General features: G+C 47.5%; 2 protein-coding genes across 4 annotated transcripts in view; one reads left to right on the top strand and one right to left on the bottom strand.

Moving 5' to 3' along the window:
• Positions 1-21,304, bottom strand: part of MSANTD1 (Myb/SANT DNA binding domain containing 1) — a 108,293-nt gene that overhangs the window by 11,035 nt on the left and 75,954 nt on the right. The gene's annotated exons all lie outside the window — the stretch shown is intronic.
• RGS12 (regulator of G protein signaling 12) overlaps positions 100-21,304 on the top strand; it is a 60,132-nt gene continuing 38,927 nt past the window's right edge. For all 3 annotated transcript variants that reach the window (XR_014175856.1, XM_081958936.1, XM_081958937.1), the window contains exons 1-3: positions 100-152; positions 6,817-8,715; positions 14,956-15,075. Coding sequence is in view for 2 of the 3 variants with exons in the window: in XM_081958936.1 (XP_081815062.1) it covers positions 6,892-8,715; positions 14,956-15,075 (1,944 nt within the window). In the remaining variant the exon portion in view is untranslated. The remainder of the gene's footprint in view (positions 153-6,816; positions 8,716-14,955; positions 15,076-21,304) is intronic.

Here is a 21,304-nt window from a genome sequence, read left to right as displayed (position 1 = left end):
TCTCTGCGGCGCGTTGCATGCCGGGAGCCGTAGTCCGCAGGGAGGACGCTGCCACGGCGGCGGGAGGGCGGGCGGGCCGGAGCGGGCGGGTGATTGACAGCGGCGGCGCGCGTCGCCCTGGCAACGGGGGCCGAGGGAGGCCGGCGGCGGAGGTGAGCGGCGCGGCGGCGGACAAAGGGCGGGCGGGGGGCGAGGGAGACCCTCCCCGGGAGGAGAGAAGGCGCTGGGAGGGGGAGGGGAAGGGGCGCCCCCTTTGCATCCCCCCGGGGGCCTCTGCGAGGGCATCTGGCCTCTCCCCTCCTTTCCTTTCTTTCCTTTTCTTTCTCTCTCCCTTCTTTCCTTCCTTCTCTCCTTCCTTTTCTTTTCTCTCTCTCTCTTTTCCCCTTCTTTCCTTTCTTTCCTTCTTTCCTTTCCTTTTCTTTATCTCTCTTTTCCTTCCTTCTTTCCTTCCTTTTCTTTCTTTCTTTTCTCTCTTTCTTTTCCCCCTCTTTCCCTTTCTTCCCTTTTCTTTCCTTCCTTTTCTTTTCTTTCTCTTTCTTTTCTTCCTTGTTTTGTTTCTTTCTTTTCTTCCTTCCTTCCTTCTTTCCTTCTTTCTTTCCTTTTCTTTCTTTCTTTTTCTTTTCTTTCTCTCTTTTCCTTTCTTCTTTCCTTTTCTTTTTTCTTTCTCTTTCTTTCCTTCCTTCTTTCTTTCCTCTTCTTTCTTTCTCTTTCCTTCTTTCTCTCTTTTCCTTCCTTCCTTCTTTCCTTTCTTTCTTTTTCTTTCTTTCCTTCCTTCTTTCTTTCAATTCATTCCTTCCTTTCCTCCTTTTATCTTTCTTCTTTTCTCTTCTCCTCTCCTTCCTTCCTCCGTCTCTTTTCTTTCCTTCTTCCATCCCTTTGCTTCCTTTTATCTCCTTCCCTCTCTTTCTTTCTTTTTCTTTCTTTCTCTTTCTCTCTCAGTTCCTTTTTTCCTCTTTCTCCTTTTATCTTCCTTTCCTTTTTTCCCCTCTCCTGTCCTCCTTTCCTTTCCTCTTTTATCTTCCTTTCCCTCCCTTCATTCTTTTATATTCTTCCCTTTCCTTTTCCTCTCCTTCTTCATCCATTTACTGTCTTCTCTTCTTTTCTCTCCCCTTCCCTTTCTGCTTTTATCCCTTCATTCCCTTCATTCCCTCCCTTCATTCTTTTATATTCCTCCCTTTCCTCCTTCCCTTTCCCTCTGCTCCCCTTCATCCTTTCCCCCTTCTTTTTCTTCTTTCCCTGTCCTTTCCCCTTTCCTCTGCTTTCTCCTCTCCCCCCCTTCTGCTTCCCTTACCCTCCCTTCCTTTCCTCTCCCCCCTCCCCCTTCCCTCCTCTTTTCTCTCCTTTTTCCTTTCTTTCTTTTTCCTTTCTCTTCCCCCTGGGAATCCCCAACTTCCCAGCCAGACCAGGGCGGTGGCGCACTACTTCTTGGGGAGTGGGGGGGGGGGGAGGGAAAGACCCTTTGGAGTTCAGCTCATTTTTTAGGCCGCTCGGAGAAGTTCATGTTTGGCACCTCTTCCCCTCCTCCAGCTGAAGTAGTCCTCAAGCTACGACCACAATGGAGCCCCAAATCTCCGTTGCTAAGTGAGACATTGGTTAAAGTGAGCTTCGCCCTGTTTCACGACCTTTCTCACCCCCGTTATTAAGCGAATCCCTGCAGCTGTTAAGCCAGTCAACCCGGCTGTTAAGCGAATCGGGCTCCCCCTGTTGAGTTTTGCTCATCGGAAAATCCCCCCCAAAAAAGGGATTGCGTGACCCCCGGGAACACGGCCACCGTCGTAAATGTGAGTCACGGCCACCGTCGTCAACAGGAATCCGTTGCTGAGCGTCCGAATTGTGGATCGCGGGACTGCCCTGATCCTAAAGCGTGGGAGACAGTCCTTCCTTCAGTGCCGCGGTAACTTCGGACGGTCGCTAAATGGAAGGTCGTAAGTCGAGGACTCCCTGTCTTGCAAGGGTGCCTGTCTGCTTTTCCAGTTTCCTGGATTTTCTTCCCCGGGGCTTCCTCCTCGGCTGGGCGGCATAAATTGTGGATTGCAAAGCGAAATAAGAGCGAAATGACAGGTTAAAACTTCATTACAGGTTTTGCTTCCCGGGCTGGTAAAAAAAAACAACTTTTGTTGCCCTGCTTTCCGTTTTTGTTTTCTTTCGCTCCTCGGCGTTTCTTTTTGTTTCCTTACTTTTCCTTCCCTCCCTCCTTTCCTTCTTTGTTTCCTTCCTTCCTCGTTTATTTCCTTCTTTCCTTACTTGTTTATTTCCCCCTCCCTCCCGTCCTTTCTTGTTTATTTCCTTCCATCCTTTCTTTTTGTTTTCTTACTTTTCCCTCCCTCCCTTTTTTCCTTCCTCCTTTCCTTCCTTCCTTGTTTATTTCCTTCTTGTTTATTTCTTCCCTTCTCTCCTTCCTTCCTTCTTCTTTCCTTCCTTCCTTTTCCCTCCCTCCTTCTTTTCTTCCTTCCTTCCTACTTTGTTGTTTCATTCCTTTTCATTTCCTACTCACTCAGGTTTCTGTCCTTCTGCTTTTCATAAAATGAGGACCCAGATTGTTGGGGGCAAGAGGCTGACTCTGTAAACCGCTTAGAGAGGGCTGTAAAGTACTGTGAAGCGGTATATAAGTGCTATTGCTAGTCCTTCCTTCCCTCTTCCCTTCCTTCCTTCTCCTTTCCTTCCTTCCTTCCTTTTCCCAGTGGTTAGAATGCGGTATTGCAGGCTAATTCCGCCAACTGCAGCAGTTCAATCCTGATCAAGGTTGACTCAGCCTTCCGTCCTTCCGAGGTCAGTAAAATGAGGACCCAGATTGTTGGGCGCAAGAGGCTGACTCTGTAAACCGCTTAGAGAGGGGCTGTAAAAGTACTGGGAAGCGGTATATAAGTCTAAGCGCTCTTCCTCTTGCTCTTGGCATTATTCAAACTTGTCCTTATTCTTCTTTGGTTTCGTGGTATAATGAATTATTTGCCCTTGACTCTGCTCTCTTGCCTGCTTATACCGATATCAGGAACACAGGGAGTCTCTTCGTACGATCACGATTGAGCCCCATGTCGCTAAGCGAGATGTTTGTACAGTGAGCTTTGGCCCATGGTTACGCCTTTTCTCGCCACGTCGGTTAAGTGAACCCCTGCCATTGTTCCATTGTATCGCGCGGTTGTTAAGCGGATCTGTTTTTTCCCGTGGGTTCTGCGCGCCAGAAGGTCGCGAAAGGGGGTGGCGTGACCCACCCTGGGGCCATGCGACCGTCGTAAGTGTGAGCCAGCTGTCGAGCATCCGAAATTTCAACCCCCTGACCCTGGGGAAGTTGCACTGGTCATAAGTAAAAAAGAAACAGTCGTCGTGAGTCGCTTTCTTTCAAATGGCGTTGTAACTTCAGACGGCCGCTCAATGAACCGTTGTAAGTTGAGGACTATCTGTACTTTCTATCCCCGTGAGGCGAACCTATGGCATGGGTGCCAGAGGTGGCACGCAGACTGTGGGAATGCATGCTGTCGCCAGCCAGCTACTGATGTTCCAGAAAACGGCATGAAAACAGCCTTTTCAGGTCGTTTTTGACTGTTTTCCAGGCCATTTTTAGGCTGTTTTTGGAGCTCTGGCAAACCCCCCCACCAAAAAAAATGGCCTGAAACACAGCCTAAAAATTGCCCGATTAATCTTAATTATTACCGATCCTTCTCCGGAGCTGTCAGTCTGAGAACTAATCATTATCCTAGGATAATAGCTATGCTCTCAAATGCCTTTGAGGTCTGCCTCCCGTTGGCAGTGCTCAATAAAGCCCTTTGATAATTGCTCACAGGTGTAGTGCCTTTTCTTGAACCTGTTTCCCAAGCTTCACAAGCCTGGCCGGCCCCTTTTGACCTGGCCAAGGGTGTCCACTGCTCCAGGCCACCTCCAGGGCCGGAAGATATGGGTGGACTCGGCTCCAGAATCTCCCATCTGGGACGCCAAGAGGTGAAGGCCACTTTTCTTCAAAGATGGGGAAATTCTGTGGGAGGTAGAGAAGGAGGGAGGCGTAGAGGGGGGAGGGAGGGAAAGGGAGAGAGAGAGAGCGAAAGAAGGGAGAGAAAAGAGAGGGAGGGAAGGAAGGAAGGAAGAAAAAAGGAACAGGAAGTCCAGAAGGGAGGGTGGAAAGGAGGGAGGGAGGCATAGGGGGGGTAGGAAGGATAAAGGAGGGAGAGTGAAAGAGAGAAAAGAGGGAAAGAAGGAAAAAAAAACAAGAAGAGAGGTAGGAGTAGAAAGGGGAGGGAGGAAAAGAGAGGGAGAGTGAAAGAGAGAAGGAAAGGAAAGAGGGAAGGAAAAAATGAAGGAAAAGGGAGGGGAGAGCAAAAGAAAGAAGGAAAGAAAAGAGGGAGGGAAGGAAGGAAAAAGAGGAGGAGGGACATGAGGGAGGAAAGGAAGGAGGGTGGAAGAGGGTAGGAAGGATAAGGGAGGGAAGGTGAAAGAGAAGGAAAGAAAAGAGGGAAGGAAAAAATAGGGCGGGAGCAAAAGAAAGGAGAGAAAAGGGAGGAAAAGAAGGAAGGAAAAAACAGGAAGGAAGGAGGGAGGGGTGGAAAGGGAAGAAGGAAGGTAAGGGGAGGGAGAAACAAAGGAAAAAAGGCAGGAAGGACACGAAAGGAAGGGAGGTAAAGGAAGGGAGGGAAGGAGCAAAAAAAGGAAAGGGAGGGAAGAAAGAACAGGAAGGGTGAGGGCGGGGTAGAAAGGAAAGGAAGAAGAAAGGGAAAAGAGCAAAAGAAGGAACGAAAAGACGGAGTGAAGTAAGGAAGGAAAAAAGAACAGGAAGGGCAGAAGAGAGAGGGATAGAAAAGGAAGGAAGGAAAAGGGAGGGAGGGAGCGAAAGAAGGAAGGAAAGAAAGAGGGAAGGAAGGAAGGCAATGGAGTGAGCAGGCCCCTTTTTCTGCTTCCCTTCCTGCTTTCCCAGAGTCAGCATGCCAGCCCATGGGTTTGCAGGACAGGCAGTCCTCGACTTCCAACGTCTTCATTTAGTGGCCGTTCAAAGTTACATCAGCCCCGAAAAAAGTGAGTCGTGACCGTTTTTCAGACTTACAACCGTTGCGGCATCCCCCACAGTCACGTGATCAAAATTCAGGTGCTTGACGACTGACTCATATTTACGACAGTCGTAGTGGTCCCGGGGAGGGGGGGGAGGTCATGTGATCTGCTTTGGCGACCTTCTTTTTTTTTTTTTATTAAAAGAGTTTTGTACAAACAAATTTTCCCCCTTTTCACCCCCCCCCCCCTCCATTTGGCGACCTTCTGACCGGCAAAATCCGCAGGGGAAGCCAAATTCGCTCCACGACCGTCTGACGAACTGAACAACTTCAGCCATTCGCTTAACGACGGTGGCAAGAAAAGTTGTAACATGGGACAAAACTCACACAGGTGTCCCCCCCCCTTAGCGACAGAAATGTTGAGCTCTGTTACGTTCATAAGTTGAGTCAAGGGTGGCCGGGGGGGGGGGGGGGAAGCCAGGTTCATCTTCCAAACAGATTACTAACTAGCCAGCTGTTGTGACTCACTTACCAATGGTGGCAAGGAAGGTCATAAAAAGGGGGCAAAACCGAGCAAAGACAAATTTAAATGCCGAAGGCAAATTTCTTGTATGTCCAATCACACTTGGCCAATAAAGAATCCTACTACCCTGTTTTCCCCAAAATAAGACAGGGTCTTATTTTCTTTTGACCCCCAAAAGAATCCACTTGGCCTTATTTTCGGGGAGGTCTCATTATTTTTGAGGTGCAGGAGGAGGCGAGCGTGGTCACCTCATGGCTACTGCTGTGTTGTAATATTTTCAGGGGAGGGCTTATTTAAGTGCATGCGCTCAAAAGCCCAATTGGGCTTATTATCCAGGGAGGTCTTATTTTCGGGGAAACAGAATAGATGATAGATAGATGATTGATAGATAGATGATAGATAGATAGATGATAGATAGATAGATAGATAGATAGATGATAGATAGATAGATAGATAGATAGATAGATAGATAGATAGAAAAATAGATAGATAGATAGATAGATAGATGATAGATAGATAGATAGATAGATAGATGATAGATAGATGATGATAGATGATAGATAGATAGATAGATAGATAGATGATAGATAGATAGATAGATAGATAGATAGATGATAGATGATGATAGATAGATAGATAGATAGATAGATAGATAGATAGATGATAGAGATAGATGATAGATAGATAGATAGATAGATAGATAGATAGATAGATAGATAGATAGATGGATGGATAGATAGATAGATAGATAGATAGATAGATAGATAAATAGATAGATGATAGATAGATAGATAGATAGATGATAGATAGATAGATAGATGATAGATAGATAGAGATAGATAGATAGATAGATAAATAGATAGATAGAGATAGATAGATAGATAGATGATAGATAGATGATAGATAGATAGATAGATAAGATAAGATAGATGATGATAGATAGATAGATAGATAGATAGATAGATAGATAGATAGATGATAGATAGATAGATGATAGATAGATAGATAGATACCATGTTTCTCCCAAAATAAGACAGCGTCTTATTCTCTTTTGACCCCCGAAATATGTGCTTGGCCTTATTTTCGGGGAGGTCTTATTATTTTTGAGGTGCAGGAGGCGGTGAGTGTGGTCACCTCATGGCTGCTGCTGTGTTGCAATATTTTCGGGGAGGGCTTATTTTCGGGGGAGGACTTACTTAAGCGCATGCGCTCAAAAAGCCCAATTGAGCCTATTATCCCGGGAGGTCTTATTTTGGGGCAAACAGGGTATCTATTTTTCCAAAATCTCAACCTCTTTTTCGGATGTTCTTTTTTTCCCTTTAGGACACGTGAAGATTCAGACTGCCCACGAAAATGTAATTCTTGGAGAGGTTTTCTTGGCACCGACCAAATCCCAGCATGTACAAACCAGGAGAGAAACCGAAACGGCGACTGCGCGCTCACAGCTCCAGCATCCGAAACATCGAAATCGCCCGAGGGAGAGCGGGATACGGTTTCACTCTTTCGGGCCAAGCTCCCTGCGTGCTAAATTCTGTTTTAAAAGGAAGCCCTGCGGATTACGTGGGGCTGAAAGCGGGCGATAAAATATTTGCCATCAATGAAATTAACGTGAAATGGGCCTCCCACGAGGACGTGGTAAAGCTGATCGGCAAATGCTCCGGGGTTTTGCACATGGTCGTCGCCGAAGGCTTCGGCCATGTGGAAGCGGGTTCCAGTGAGGAAGAGGATGGCGCTCGTGATGGGAAGGGGTGGCTGAAGACCAAGGTTGACCTGAAAGGTCCCGGGATCAACCGGGCGGTGAAAGTAGTCGAGGAAATGCAATCCGGCGAAATTTTCAACATGATCTTCGAAAATTCCAATGTTTCCACCGGTGATACGCATGTGCCAAAGCGAAAGGAAAAGTCCGTGCACGAGGGGTCCAAGTTGGAAACGGAACCACCTGCTGGGAGTGATAAAGCCTTCGCGCCGTACAACGAGGAGCAGCCACCAACCTTGAACCACGACTCGGTGTTTCGAGTTGACCCAGATTGCTGCGGAATCGATGCGAGCATTTTAAACGTAGCCATGGTTGTGGGCTACCTGGGATCCATCGAGCTTCCTTCTTCCAGCTCCAATCTGGAGTACGACAGCTTGCAGGCCATCCGCGGCTCCATACGCCGCCTTCGGGCCGAGCAAAGGATCCATTCGTTGGTGGCGATGCAGATCATGCACGACGCCATTCAGCTGCGTACGAACCCGTCTGCCGTGATCGCAACCTACCCGGCTGAGAAGCTGGCCTTCAGCGCACTCTGCCCCGACGACAAAAGGTTCTTCGGGCTGGTCACCATGCAGAGCGTTGAGGAGGCAAGCTTGGCTACGGAGGACGACGCAGTCTTGAGGACATCCTGCCATGTTTTTATGGTGGATCCGGAGCTCTTCAGTCATAAAATCCATCAGGGCATCGCCCGGCGGTTCGGGTTGGAATGCACGGCTGATCCGGACACCGACGGCTGTCTCGAATTCCCTTTGTCATCTCTCCCGGTCCTGCAGTTCGTCTCCGTCCTGTACAGGGACATGGGGGATTTCATCGAGGGGGTAAGAGCCAGAGCCTTCCTGGACGGAGACGCGGACGCCCACCGGAACAACAGCATGAGCAGCAACAGCGACAGCGGGATCGGGAATGTCAACCAGGAGGAAAAAAGTCGGGTTTTAGTGGTCGATTTAGGAAGCAACTCCAACAAACACCCGCTTAGCAATCTACAGGGCAGCCCAGTAAACAGAGTTCCAAATTCCCACTGGAGTTTTGGTCACGAACAAGAAAATGCAGGATTGGGACCCACGTTCCAGGCCGACAAATCTCAAAGCCTAAGTAAATTTCTGGCGTCTTCGGCTCATGTTGACGTTCCGGGGGCTTCGTCCAAAGCCTCAGGGGCCCCGGGCCAGAAGAGCCCCGGGGACCATCAGAGGTGGTTGCCCACGCACGTCCTGAAAGACTGGCAGCAGGGATGCCTGAGCGACCAAGAGTCGTACACGGATTCTACCGACGGCTGGTCGAGCGTCAACTGCGGGACGCTTCCGCCTCCCATGAGTAAAATCCCGGCGGACAGGTACAAGGTCAGCGGCAGCTTCGGTCAGCCTCATCATCCCCTGTCCCCAAAGAAAGATGTGGCGGAGACAGAATTTCAGAGGGAGAATCGCTTGAATCCCCGACATGGATTCAGACCTCCTAAAGAAGATAAGAAGGTAGGTCTGTTAATGAAATATGCACAGTCCTCGATACAAATGTGCTTTCTTTTATTTCCTGATCTCTCGCTCCCTCTCCCTCTCTCTCCTTTTCCTTCTCTCTCCCTCTCTCCTTCCCTCCTTTTCCCTCTCTCTCTCTCCCTCCTTCCCTCTTTCTCTCTCCCCTCCCTCCCTCCCTCCCTCTCTCGGTCCTTCCCTCCCTCTTTCTCCCCCTCTCTCCCTCCTTCCCGCCCCCCTCTCTCTCGGTCCTTCCCTCCCTCTTTCTCCCCCTCTCTCCCTCCCTCCTTTCCTCCCTCCTTCCCTCCCTCCCTCTCTCGGTCCTTCCCTCCCTCCCCCCCTCTCTCCCTCTCTTTCTCCCTCTGTTCCTCTCTCTTCCCTTCTCCCCCTATCACTCCCTCCCTCTCTGTGTCTCTCCCCCTCCCTCCTTCTCTCCCTATCTTCCTCCCTCTCTCTCCCTCCCTCTCTTTCTCCCTCTGTTCCTCTCTCTTCCCCTCTCCCCCTATCACTCCCTCCCTCTCTGTGTCTCTCCCCCTCCCTCCTTCCTTCTCTCCCTATCTTCCTCCCTCTCTCTCCCTCCCTCTCTTTCTCCCCCCCCTCTCTCCCCTGAAAAAAACTCCTCATTGGCGACAGGGAAGAGCATCCGGCCAGTAAACACTCAGCTCCATTCAGTTGCCCAGACTTCACCCTGCAAGGGATTAGCACTGTAAAACGGTATATAAATCCAAGTGCTACTGCTATTGTCCTTCCTTCCTTCCTTCCTATTAGAATGCAGCATTGCGGGCCAACTCTGCCAACTGCCAGCAGTTCGATCCTGACCAGCTCAAGGTTGACTCAAAAAAGAGAGGGCTTTAGAGCACTATGAAGCGGTATATAAGTGCTATTGCTATTACCGACTGCAGCGACTCCCCTAACAACTGTAGCAAGGAAGGCCGTATAATGGAGCAAAACCTTGCTTAACAAATTTCTCACTTAACTGAAATTTTGGGGTCAATTGTAAGTCGAAAGCCACCTGTGTGCTGACTCTGTAAACCGCTTAGAGAGGGTTGTAAAAGCACTATGAAGCGGTATATAACTCTCTTTTTTTTTTTAACAAATTTTTTTATTGGTTTTTCAACATTTATAGGGAAAAGGGTAAATGGACAGGTATACAAATTTTGGCAGTTGCAAAATGTGACAGGCGCCCCTCTCTCCATACTCATAGTATACATTTATATATAATGCATTGGTATATAATTGATTACAATCAGCATATTAGTTCTATTACTAAATTCAATCAGATTAGACATTACAGTATAAAATCCAGATATAATTCCATTATCACTTTCGGTCAGTTTATAATAATATGATTTTCTTGTTTATTTTTGTGATCTGAGTCTTCTTGCTATTGCCCCATCTCCCTCCACTGGCAGAGCTCTGGCCCCTCCCGTGTCCTGCGTGTCCGCTGTAGTGTCTCGTGTTTTTTCTAGGAGTGTTTTGTTTTTTTCCATAAAGGCCTGCGCCTCTATGGGTGAATTGATTCTAATTCTTGTCTTCTCCCAGAATATCAGCATACCTTCAGGCATCAACCATCTAAACCACACCCCTTTCTGGTATAATTTATTCGCTAATTGCGAATAATTCTTCCTTTTTTCTCTAATCTTCTTAGGGATCTGCTTCAGAATGGTTATCTCCATATCATGGTATGTCAATGCTTGCCCCCTTTGTACACCCAGAATTTCATCTCTTGTGCTTTTTCTAAGAAATTTAATGTGAACCTCCCTGGGTACATTGTGAGTTCTAGCATAAGCTGAGTTCACTCTATAAACCAGGTCTATATCCCACTCCATCTGTTGTTTTTCTTTGTGTGTGTAGTCAGCCAGGATGTTTATCATGATGTCCCTTATGTTTTCCCCATCTTCTTCTATAACATTTTGAAATCTAAGGTAATAGGACATTCTCTCAAATTCTATTTTCATCTGTTGGATGTCAAGATCTTTGTTCCCTTTCTGCACAGCTTCTACCCCCCCCTCACCTCCTCCACCCCCCCTTCCACAAGATTCAGTCTTTGTGAGTTCTTATATATTTGGGCTTGATTTTCTTTAATTTCATCTTTCATTTCCCTTAATTGTTTCTTGATTTCCTCCTGGCCCTGTAAAATTTGTTGAAGCATTTGTTGAAAGTCCATCTCTGTAGTCTTAGGTTGCATCAGTTCTGTTATCTTTGACTGTGTGGCTGGACTGGATGTTGCGGATGTTGGAGCAGAAGTGGCAAAGCCAGGTTTTCCAGGAGGGGGTCTTTTGGATGCCATCCTTTATAACGTTAGAAGTTCAGTCCAAATATAAGATAAACAGTTAGAAAAGAAGGGTAGCCAGGTGAGTCCGGGAGCAGAAGAACCAGGCAGAAGAGAATCTCTCCAATAAGTCTGGCAATAGATAGAAAGTTTCCCCTAGAAAGTTCAAAAAATACCAATCCACAAGAGTTTCCTCTGGGAGACACGGAGACAAAGACCGGAAGCCTGAATTTTAAAGGTGGAGTCAGGTTTCACAGTTCATAAAGACAACGGAAGTGTGCCATCTTGCCCTGCCAGTTTTGGGCACAGAGGCATAACAAAGTTTTAAAAAGTTCCAAAAGTCCTCAAATCACAGTAATATGTAGAATTAAATTGAAAAGAAAATCATCTCAGCCTGGGTGAGGCTTCATTCGTTGGCTCTCCCCCCTCCTCCTTCCCCGGGGGCTGAGAGCAAAATTGTTCCTCGCCGCTTGTCCAAGGGGGGGGGGAAACCCCCCTCCCTCCAGCCGCACCTCCAAAATGCTCCGAAAGTTATTTTAAAGTTTTAAAAAGCTGAGTAATTCTTCATGCAGAATAGGGAATGAAGAGAGAAGCAACCTCACCGCACTGCAGCTGCTTCCTTCTATTGTTGCATTCTCCAGTCGGCTTATAGCGAGGCGCGAGGCGCAGGAACGCAAAGCGCCCTCCGAGCTTGCTCCCCGGTGCCTTGGGTCTCGCGCTGGCCGCCGCCGCTGCAGGAGTCCTCCGCGATGCCACCCCTCCGGCAGGACCCCTCTGCGGGGTGTCCTGTGCCCCCCAAGGAGTGGGGAAGCCCACCGGGGAGCCAGAGCGGGCAAAGAGCTGCCCGTCGCCGCCGCCGCCGGAACTGGAACTCAAAGCGGTATATAACTCTTAAGTGCTATTGCTAGTCCTCCCTCCCTCCCTATTTCCAGTGGGGAAAAAAATTGCAGACTACAGGTATCATTTACACCACTCAGGTGACCCCGAGGACACAGATATAAACTCCAAGTGGCCTCAAAAGACCCTCTCAAAGGATGCAAATGACCAGCTGTCTGCAAGGAATATAAATCCATCCATTCCCCACCATCAGTCAGAGCGGAAGAAGCTTCTTGGATGAGAAGTGAAACGTCTTCAAAGGAAAAACAAGAAAGTCCAGTTGCCTCTTGAAAAAACAAAAGCATCTTTGGGACAATTTGTTCCCTACCAAATGTACAGGCCTAAATCTGGATCCACTCCAGTTGCATGCTCAGAATTGCAGAGTGGAGACGGCATAATGGCATAAAGCGTTTAGCGTCCTGCAGGGACGTCGGAGGGAATAAATTAAAAGCAGGGCAGCTATTTTGAGCGCTTTATACCATTTCAGAAAACGTGGCGGTGTCTGGTTTTTTTTACCCCTCCCCTCTCTCGAATTCACAGCACCCCGTAATCAGGACATTTTTTAAAGATTCTATTGTTTAAAAATAGCATTTGAAACCCTGCAATTAAGGAAATTTGCATTGCTGGTGTATCCGACGCTAAACAAATCCCAGCTGTGCCTCATTTTTGCTCGACAAAGAACTTGAAACTTTGCAAAGGGAAACAAAGATCTAATGTGTCTAATGTCACAACAAAAAGAACTTGATGTCAGGTGATGCAGTTGTGTTAGCATTGTTCGTTCATCAGCAAGTATCACTAGACCATTGCACCAAGCATCAGCTCCTCCCAATGAATTGGAACGAGTGAACATGAGGGCAAGAAACGATTATTTTCTTGAGGGTCTACGAAATGCTAGAGCTAATCATCATCATCTTCTTTTGTAATTGTTAGTTGCAAAGTTGTATCCGACCCATCACGACCCCATGGAGAACATTCCTCCAGGCCTTCCTGTCCTCTACCATCCCCTGGAGTCCATTTAAGCTCACGCCGACTGCTTAGGTGACTCCATCCAGCCACTTCCTTCTCTGCCATCCCCTTCTTCTTCTTTTGCCCTCAATCTTTCCCAGCATGAGGCTCTTCTCCAGAGAGTCCTTCTTCCTTCTCCTTAGGTGGCCAAAGTCTTTGAGTTTCCTCTTCAGGATCTGGCCTTCTAAAGAGCAGACAGGGTAGATCTCCTCTAGGACTGACCGGTTGGATGGCCTTGCAGTCCAAGGGACTCAATGCAGGAGTCTTCTTCTCCAGCACCAGATTCAAAGGCCTCCATTCTTTGGCCCTCAGCCTTCATTATGGTCCAACCTTCACAGCCATCCATTGCAACTGGGAAAACCACAGCCTTAATGAGCCCATAATCCCTTGTGGGGTGGACTCTGGGCAACTGAAAGGAACTAGCAGAGTGCTTTACTGGCCGGATGCTCTTCATGTTGCCAATGCGGAGTTTTGTTCGGCAAATATGTTCCATTGTGCCCAGAGAGAGAAATATCTGCCTCTACCTAGGATTGAACTCATAGCCTCCTGATTGTGAGGCGAGAGCTCCACCTCTAGGCCATCGCACCACTCCTAAGTGCTAGGGCTAATAGCCTAGCAAAAGAAAAAGCCAAAAGTGATCCATTGATCACTGGACAATACAGTCTTCGACATACGACCACAGTCAAGCCCAAAATTTCTGTTGTTAAGTGAGACATTTGTAAAGTAACCCAAGGGTGCTTTTTCAGGAGGCAACTGGACTTTCTTGTCTGTTTGTTTTCTTTTGAAGATGTTTCGCTTCTCATCCAAGAAGCTTCTTCAGCTCAGACAGGATAGTGGGGGAATGGAAGGATTTATTGGAAGGACTTCAGTTGCCTCCTGAAAAAGCACCTTAGGGACAGCTGTGACCTGGAGGACTGAGAATCTCTACATACATTTGCGAAATGAGTTTTGTCCCCTTTTATGACCTTCCCTTGCCTCGGTTGTTCAGTGAATCGCTGTCGTGGATGGGTTAGTAACCTGGTTGTTAAGCAAATCTGGCTTCCCCATGGATTTTTCTTGTGAGAAGGTCATAAAAGGAGATCACGTGGCCACAGGACCAGGGGGGTGGGATTCAGCCGGTTCAGAGCGGTTTGGGCAAACCGGATGCTAATTTTGCATCCGATTTGCCAAATTGGTTGTTGCAAGGACCAGGACCGTATGCCAGTTATCAGCTGCCTTCGGAGTCAGACATCAGTGAGGCAGAGGAACAGCTGGAGCCTGTTCCCAATGTGCGCATGCGCAGAGCTGCCAGATGAAGGGAACAGCTAAAGAACAGGGGCCGACTTGGGAGTAAGGCCACAGGTGGACGATGAATGGCCCCTCCTAGAGGGAATAAAAGAGGAGCGACAGGGGAGTGGAGTTTGCAGGAGACAATTAGTTTGCTTAATTGGTTCGTGACTCTCCGAGACTCCTTGCCAAGTTTTGCAGAGATCGGCCTGGCAGCTCTCCAATCCAGATAAGGTCTGTGACTGTAAATCCTCCTTTGAAAGACTTTGCTGGATGTGAAGGAGCAGAATTCACGGTAAATTAATAAGAGGGGTTTTTGTCGGGAAAAGGACTCTGCTTTATACTCTTGGGAAGCTTCGGTCAGCCCTAAAGTAAAAATATTCTCTTCTGTCAGTCCCACTTAACGTCCAGACCGTTGAAATTCCACCAACCGACTTACTGACCATTCAAAGTTATGATAGCAATGAAAAAATGACCGTTTGTCATTATTAGGGGCTTCACTGTATCCCCATTCAGAGGCTTGGCAACTGGCTCATAGTTAGAACCGTTGCTGGATTCCCAAAACCATGTGATCACTTAGCAACGGTGGAGTGACTCACTTAGCAACGGTGGTGAGAAAGCTTGCAAAATAGGGCAAAACTCGCTTTAACGAATAGCTTCCGCTGCCCCCAACACTTTTCTTTTTATTTTCCTTTCTGCGTAGGGAACGGGCTTTACAATAACGCTTTATAAAAATTTGCTTTCAAGGAAATAGTAGGGAAAATAGATCATGGAGAATGAAGATGGAACCCTATATTCAATGCCTTTTTCTGTGGCTGATTTAGGGTGCAAAATTTGGACCCGCCTTCGGATTGGTACAACTCTTCCATCATTCCACTTCGGCACGGAGATCGTTTGGCCGCTCCAAGAGATTCAGCGTGACCCGTTCGCTCGAAGATCTTGAGGTAACGTGTGATTGTCGTGATTTCGGAGCGAAGGCGATCAATGCACAGTTCATTTTGATGCTGGAAAATTAACAGAGGAGTAATGTATTTCTGGAGATTCTGTCCTGAAGTCCATTTTACTCTTCCCTGATTCCTCATTTCTGAATCTTAAATTCTGCTTTTCTTAGCAATGTTTCGTATTCGTAACTGCAAAGGTTTTCTTACGGAGAGATCAGAGGTGGTCATTCAGCCAGTTCGCACCGGTTTGCCACGGTTGTGGAAATTTTGCCAAGTTTGGTGAACTGGTAGGCCAGGCCGGCTGGCCACGCCCCCGAACCAATCCACCTATCACCGCTTGCTCTCCCCGGTCGCTGCTCGCTCGCCCCGACAATTTGTATACCGGCTTTCAAAGAGGCGGCGGCTAGCCACAGACTGCTGAAAAGTCCTTCGGTCGGCGAGAAAGCTGCTGCCGTCGCCGCCATGTTCTTTGTGCATGCGCATCCCACTGCCTTGCAAGTCTGCTTTTCCTGTGGGCGTGGCTTGGTGGTGGGGGTTATGTGCCTGAGTGGGCGTGGCCAACTTGACATCACTCACGCCCACACCCACTCAGGCACATGCTCCTATCCACGCCCACCAAACCAGTAGCGAAATTTTTTGAAACCCACCACTGGGAGAGGTTGGTTGGTTAAGACATTGGGGATGGTTGTGATCACTGAGTGGTGTGGTGGCCTAGAGGTGGAGTTCTCACAATCAGGAGGCTGTGAGTTCTATCCTAGGTAGGCAGATATTTCTCTGTTGTGGCCTGTCGGCCGCTGGCCCCTCCATCAGATGAGGCAGCGATGTGGAAAACCTGGGAGCTCCGAGGAGGAAGAGGGAATGGAGCTAGCAGAGGAAGAGAGAGAGAAAGACTCCTCAGATGGAGAGTCATCAGCCCCCAGGTCTGGAGGGGGCTGATGTGGAAGAGGAGGCACAGCTGGGTCCAGTGCCTGACGCACGGATGCACAGAAGGCAGAGGAGAGCAGTGGAAATCTATAGGCTGGTCCTTGGGACAGAAGAGCCACTGCTGCTAGTAAAGCTCCACCTTAGCTCTGGGGATCAAAGGCAGGGGGTGGAGATGAATAGGTGTGACAGACAACTATTCATCTCCTTGCTGGACAGACTTGTTAGCTGGTGTTGAGAGAGAAACTTTTTGCCGGGGCTCCTAAGAAAGGAATATTTTGGGTTCACTTCAGACAGTTTGTCATGTTTGGGGAGCTGGGTCAGAACATTTTCTCTCTGGGCATGATGAGAATATATTTGCTGAATAGAATTCTGTATTGGTGACAGGAAGGCCAATAATCACTCCATAATTGCTCCATTCAGTTCCCCAGACTCCATCCCGCAGGGGATTATGGGGTCATTAAAAGAGGATGATGGTTGTGTGATCACCGAGGGCATAATAAAGCTTTGAGGTCCTTTCGCGTAGGATATCTCATCAGGTAGCCTAGCATCGGTTGTGTCAATGCACAACTTCACACTTAGTGTTGTGGCTTTGGACCAGAGGTAGCTGCTCCTATTCTTCTGGACCAAGGGTGTCCAACCTTGGTGACTTTAAGACATCTGGACTTCAACCTGGCTCAAAGTAGTAACTGTGAGAGGGATCTTGGAGTCCTAGTGGGCAACCATTTAAATAGGAGCCAGCCGTGTGCAGCAGTTGCCAAAAAAGCCAACACAGTTCTATGCTGCATCAACAGAGGTATAGAATCAAGATCATGTGAAGGGTTAATACCACTTTATAATGCTTTGGTAAGGCCACACTTGGAATATTTGCATTCAGTTTTGGTCACCACGATGTAGAAAAGATACAGAGACTCTAGAAAGAGTGCAGAGAAGAGCAACAAAGAGGATTAGGGGACTGGAGGCTAAAACATACGAAGAACAGTTGCTGGAACTGGGTATGTCTAGTTTAATGAAGAGAAGGACAAAGGGAGACATGATAGCAGTCTTCCAATATCTCAGAAGCTGCCACAAAGAAGAGGGAGTCAAGCTATTCTCCAAAGCACCTGAGGGCAGGACAAGAAGCAATGGATGGAAACTTATCAAGGAGAGAAGCAACCTAGAACTAAGGAATTTCCTGACAGTGAGGACAATTAACCATTGGAACAACTTGCCTCCAGAAGTTGTGAATGCTCCAACACTGGACGTTTTTAAGAAGAGGTTAGATAACCATTTGTCTGAAATCCTATACGGTCTCCTGCCTGAGCAGGGCATTGGACTAGATGACCTCCAAGGTCCCTTCAAACTCCCTTATTCTGTTCTGTTCCATTCTGTACTTAAGAGCAGATGGTTCTGAAGCAACATCTGTCTGACCTCTCATAAATTCTGCCACTCCTCTCGTTCTATATTATGGTCCCCCAAAAATATTATTTTTCCCGTTGTTCCATTGACCATTCAGTCGACCTTGTAACTTTGGTCGCTAAATGAACGGTTGCAAGGCAAAGACCGCCCGTACTTTAATTTTCTTCTACAGAACATTTCTCGTCAACCTTTCAGCGCCCGCCGGTTTCAAACAAGTGGGTGTGGTACCCGTTCTTTTTTCTTTTTTTTTGGTGGGAATCCTGTTCTTCCAGGAGAAGAGAAGAGCTCGTAAACTTAACGGAGCGAAGAAAGGAGCCAGTCGATTGGAGCAAGCCACAGATCCGTCTGGCGTGTGATTGCAATCTCCCGCGGACATGCAGCGACACGCCAAGAGGCAGCAAAGAGCAACAAGCTTTTACAGGATTTTTTGAATCCGGGGCTAAAGATTCAGCTTGCATAAAGAAAGACTCGAACTGGAGAAAAAAACCCAACAAAGCGGGGCAAAATCTCGTACGGATAACCCATCAATATGCCGTCTCAGTCGACAGCTCCATTGCTATGCAGGGATTGTCACCAGCGGAATTTAAAATCCTTGAGTTTGGGCTGCCGCTACTCCACGTTGTAGCGCAGCGGAGAAAGCCTACGTTGAACCTGGGTGGGTCCCCAACTGGGGGAGAAAGGAGGGAAGGAAGGAAGAAGAGGCACTAAACACTCCCAGTTATGACGGCGAGGAAGGAGAAGGGGAGCATGCCTCAGTGACCAGCCTGAGAATTTGACTTAAATGAAAGATAATTCTGTGATAATTCCTTCTGTTCATGGATAAAGTCTGCAAAGCCGGTCATGTAAGTTTTATTTTGCTAAAAAGAAAGAAAGAGAGAGAGAGAGAGAAAGAAGAAGAGGGAGGGAGGGAGGGAGGGAAGAAAAAGAAAGAAAGGGAGGGAGGGAAGGAAGGAAGAAAGAGAAAGAAAGAAAGAAAGAAAGAAAGAAAGAAAGAAAGAAAGAAAGAAAAAGAAAGAGGAACGAAGAGAAAGAAAGAGGCAGGGAAGGAAGAGAAAGAAAGAAAGAAAGAAAGAAAGAAAGAAGAAAGAAAGAAAGAAAGAAAGAAGAAAGAAAGAAAGAAAGAAAGAAAGAAAGAAGGAAAGAAAGAGGAAGGAAGGAAGAAAAAGAAAAAAGAACGAAGGAAGAAAGGAAGGAAGGAAGAGAAAGAAGGAGGTAAGGAAAGGAAGGAAGGAAGGAAGGAAGGAAGGAAGGAAGGAAGGAAGGAAGGAAGGAAGGAAGGAATAGACTATATTGGGTTTAGGGTGAAAAGTCTTTATTCTGCAGATTAGTGATTTTTGTTATTTGTCAGCAAACAATACAATACTTTCCTAGTATTTTAATGCTAAATGGTGTGTAAGCTTCCTTTAGCCGTTTAAAATATTTACTCTTCCCCCCCCCCCCTCGATGTTTTCCCAGCTGGTTTTTGTTGTTGTTGGTTTAACAAAAGTTCGACCAGTTTGTGGCTCGTTCAAAATGTTAATCCTGTCGATTGCTTTGCGTTAGGTTTTTATGTCTTCGGAATGGAACGGAAGAAAATATTTCGAAAGAGCGGGGTGGGATATTGAAAAGATCGGTGCGGATTGATGGCAGAACGAAGGTTAAAACGGTGGGGTTATTTCTTCTTAGGCTCTTTTTACCTTCAGTGGGGTGGGGGGAATGTTTTTGGAGGTGCCCAGGTTTGAGAAGGAAGCCACATAAAATTAAAGAGGGGGAGACAGGAGAGCAGTCTTCCAACGTTGGAGGGGCTGCCCCAGAGAGGAGGAAGGGGGCCAAGCTATTTTCCAAGGTATCTGAAGGCCAAACAAGGAAGAATGGATGGAAACTGAACAAGGAGAAATTCAACTGGAAATAAGGAGGAATTTTCCAACAGTGAGAACAATCCACCCATGGAACAGAAGTTGCCTTTGGAAGTTGTGGGAGCTTCATCACTGGAGCCTTTCAAGAAGAGACTGGACTGCCCTCGGTCAGAAATGGCGTAGGGTCTCCCGCTTGGGCAGAGGGGGGTTGGACTAGATGACCTCCAAGGCCCCTTCCAACTCTGTTAATCTGTCATCTTTTCTGCTGGGATTTTCACCCGGTTTGTCAATTCAGCATCTGATATTCAGACATTTATAACCTTCCTCTCCAAATGTTTTAATCTCTATTCGTTGTCCGACGTTTTAGGTACGTAGGCTATCTATTCCTTCTCGGTAGGAACAGCTGCTGGCAAGGAATGATTAGATGAGGAGTTAAAAAATGAACCAAACTTGGCCCGACGTAAGACTGAACAATCCTCAAGTACAGTCAAGTCCTCGATTTACAACAGCTCATTTGGCGACCGTTCAAAGTTACGGCAGCATGGAAAAAAGCCACTTAATGGCTGTTTTTTCACACTTAACAACCATTGTGGCATCTCCAGGGTCCCCTGGTCTGACTTCAGGCGCTCAGCATTTGGTTCATAGTTATGACGGTCCCAGTGGGGGCCCCACTTTCGCTGAACAACCAACCACTATTACCGGATTTACGTCAGCCGCGATTCGCCTGACAAGTATCGGCGAGGAAAACCGCGAAACGGGAGCCAAAACTCGCTTGGCCGGTGTTTCGCTTTTCGAGGCAAATTTGGTGGCGCCACTGTGGTCGTTAAGTCGAGGACCCCCTTGCGCACGCAGACAGTGAAGTTCGTTCATGTACATCTGCCTGGAACCAAGGTCTCCATTCATATGGATGGATTAGATGACAGACAGACGGATTTCCAGCAGGATCTCACACACGGGGGGGGGATTTTAGCAGGTTATGCAAAGTGCTAGAAAAAAACAGGCTGAACCAGATACACGCATTCACACACAGAGAGAGGTCAACGAGGCAAACATTGGGAGTGAAAAGTTAAAGCAACACGCTAAAAAGTTAGAAGAAGGAGGAAAAAAACAGATAGTTTAAGTAGGTTGGAGTCAGAGATGGGAAGCTGACGGCGGCGTCACACAATCCTGAAAAAAAAACACGACAAAACGAAGACATTCAGAATTCTTTGTTGGCCAAGTGTGATTGGACACACACACACACACCAGGAATGCATAAGCTCTCGTTGGACATAAAAGCTATAAGTGATAAATCGTAGTCGTCATAAAAAAATACATTCCTCGTGAATCATAAAATTCAACCCTTAGGGATCGTCATGGGATGCTAAATAAGCAATCAACATTAGAATAGAAGAACGGAGTCGGAAGGGACCTTGGAGGTCTTCTAGTCCAACCCCCTGCTTAGGCAGGAAACCCTACACCACTTCAGACAACCAGTGTTGGTAAGCAATGTTGCCTATCAATCAAAAAGCGGTCAACGTCAAGCGAGAAAACACCAGCGCAGGATGCCGCCTAGCTCTGCAACGGTTCAGTTCCGATTATGCTTAATTTTTCTGGCGAGAACAGTGCACGGCGGAAATAAAGATTAAATTCTGTCCTGTAAATAAATCAAAGACACAGTTGCCATTAAAGGTAAAGGTTCCCCTTGCACGTATGTACTCGTCGTTCCTGACTCTAGGGGACTCATCTCTGTCTCAAAGCCGAAGAGCCAGCGCTCTCCAAAGACGTCTCTGTGGTCATGTGGCCGGCATGACTCAACACCGAAGGCGCACGGAACGCTGTTACCTTCCCACCAAAGGTGGTTCCTATTTTTCTACTTGCATTTTTTACGTGCTTTCAAACTGCTAGGTTGACAGAAGCTGGGACAAGTCACGGGAGCTCACTCCGTTACGCGGCGCTGGGGATTCGAACCGCCAAGCCGCCGACCTTTCTGATCGACAAGCTCAGCATCTTAGCTGCCGAGCCACCGCGTCCCTATTACGGGGAATTGTTTTTTGCAAACTTCAGTTCAGCAGCGACCAAGTTGATGCTTACGAGAG

The sequence above is a fragment of the Natrix helvetica genome (assembly GCF_964273705.1).
Source record: "Natrix helvetica genome assembly, chromosome: 7".
NCBI classification, from domain to species: domain Eukaryota; kingdom Metazoa; phylum Chordata; class Lepidosauria; order Squamata; family Natricidae; genus Natrix; species Natrix helvetica.
This window is presented reverse-complemented; position numbering and strand designations above follow the sequence as displayed.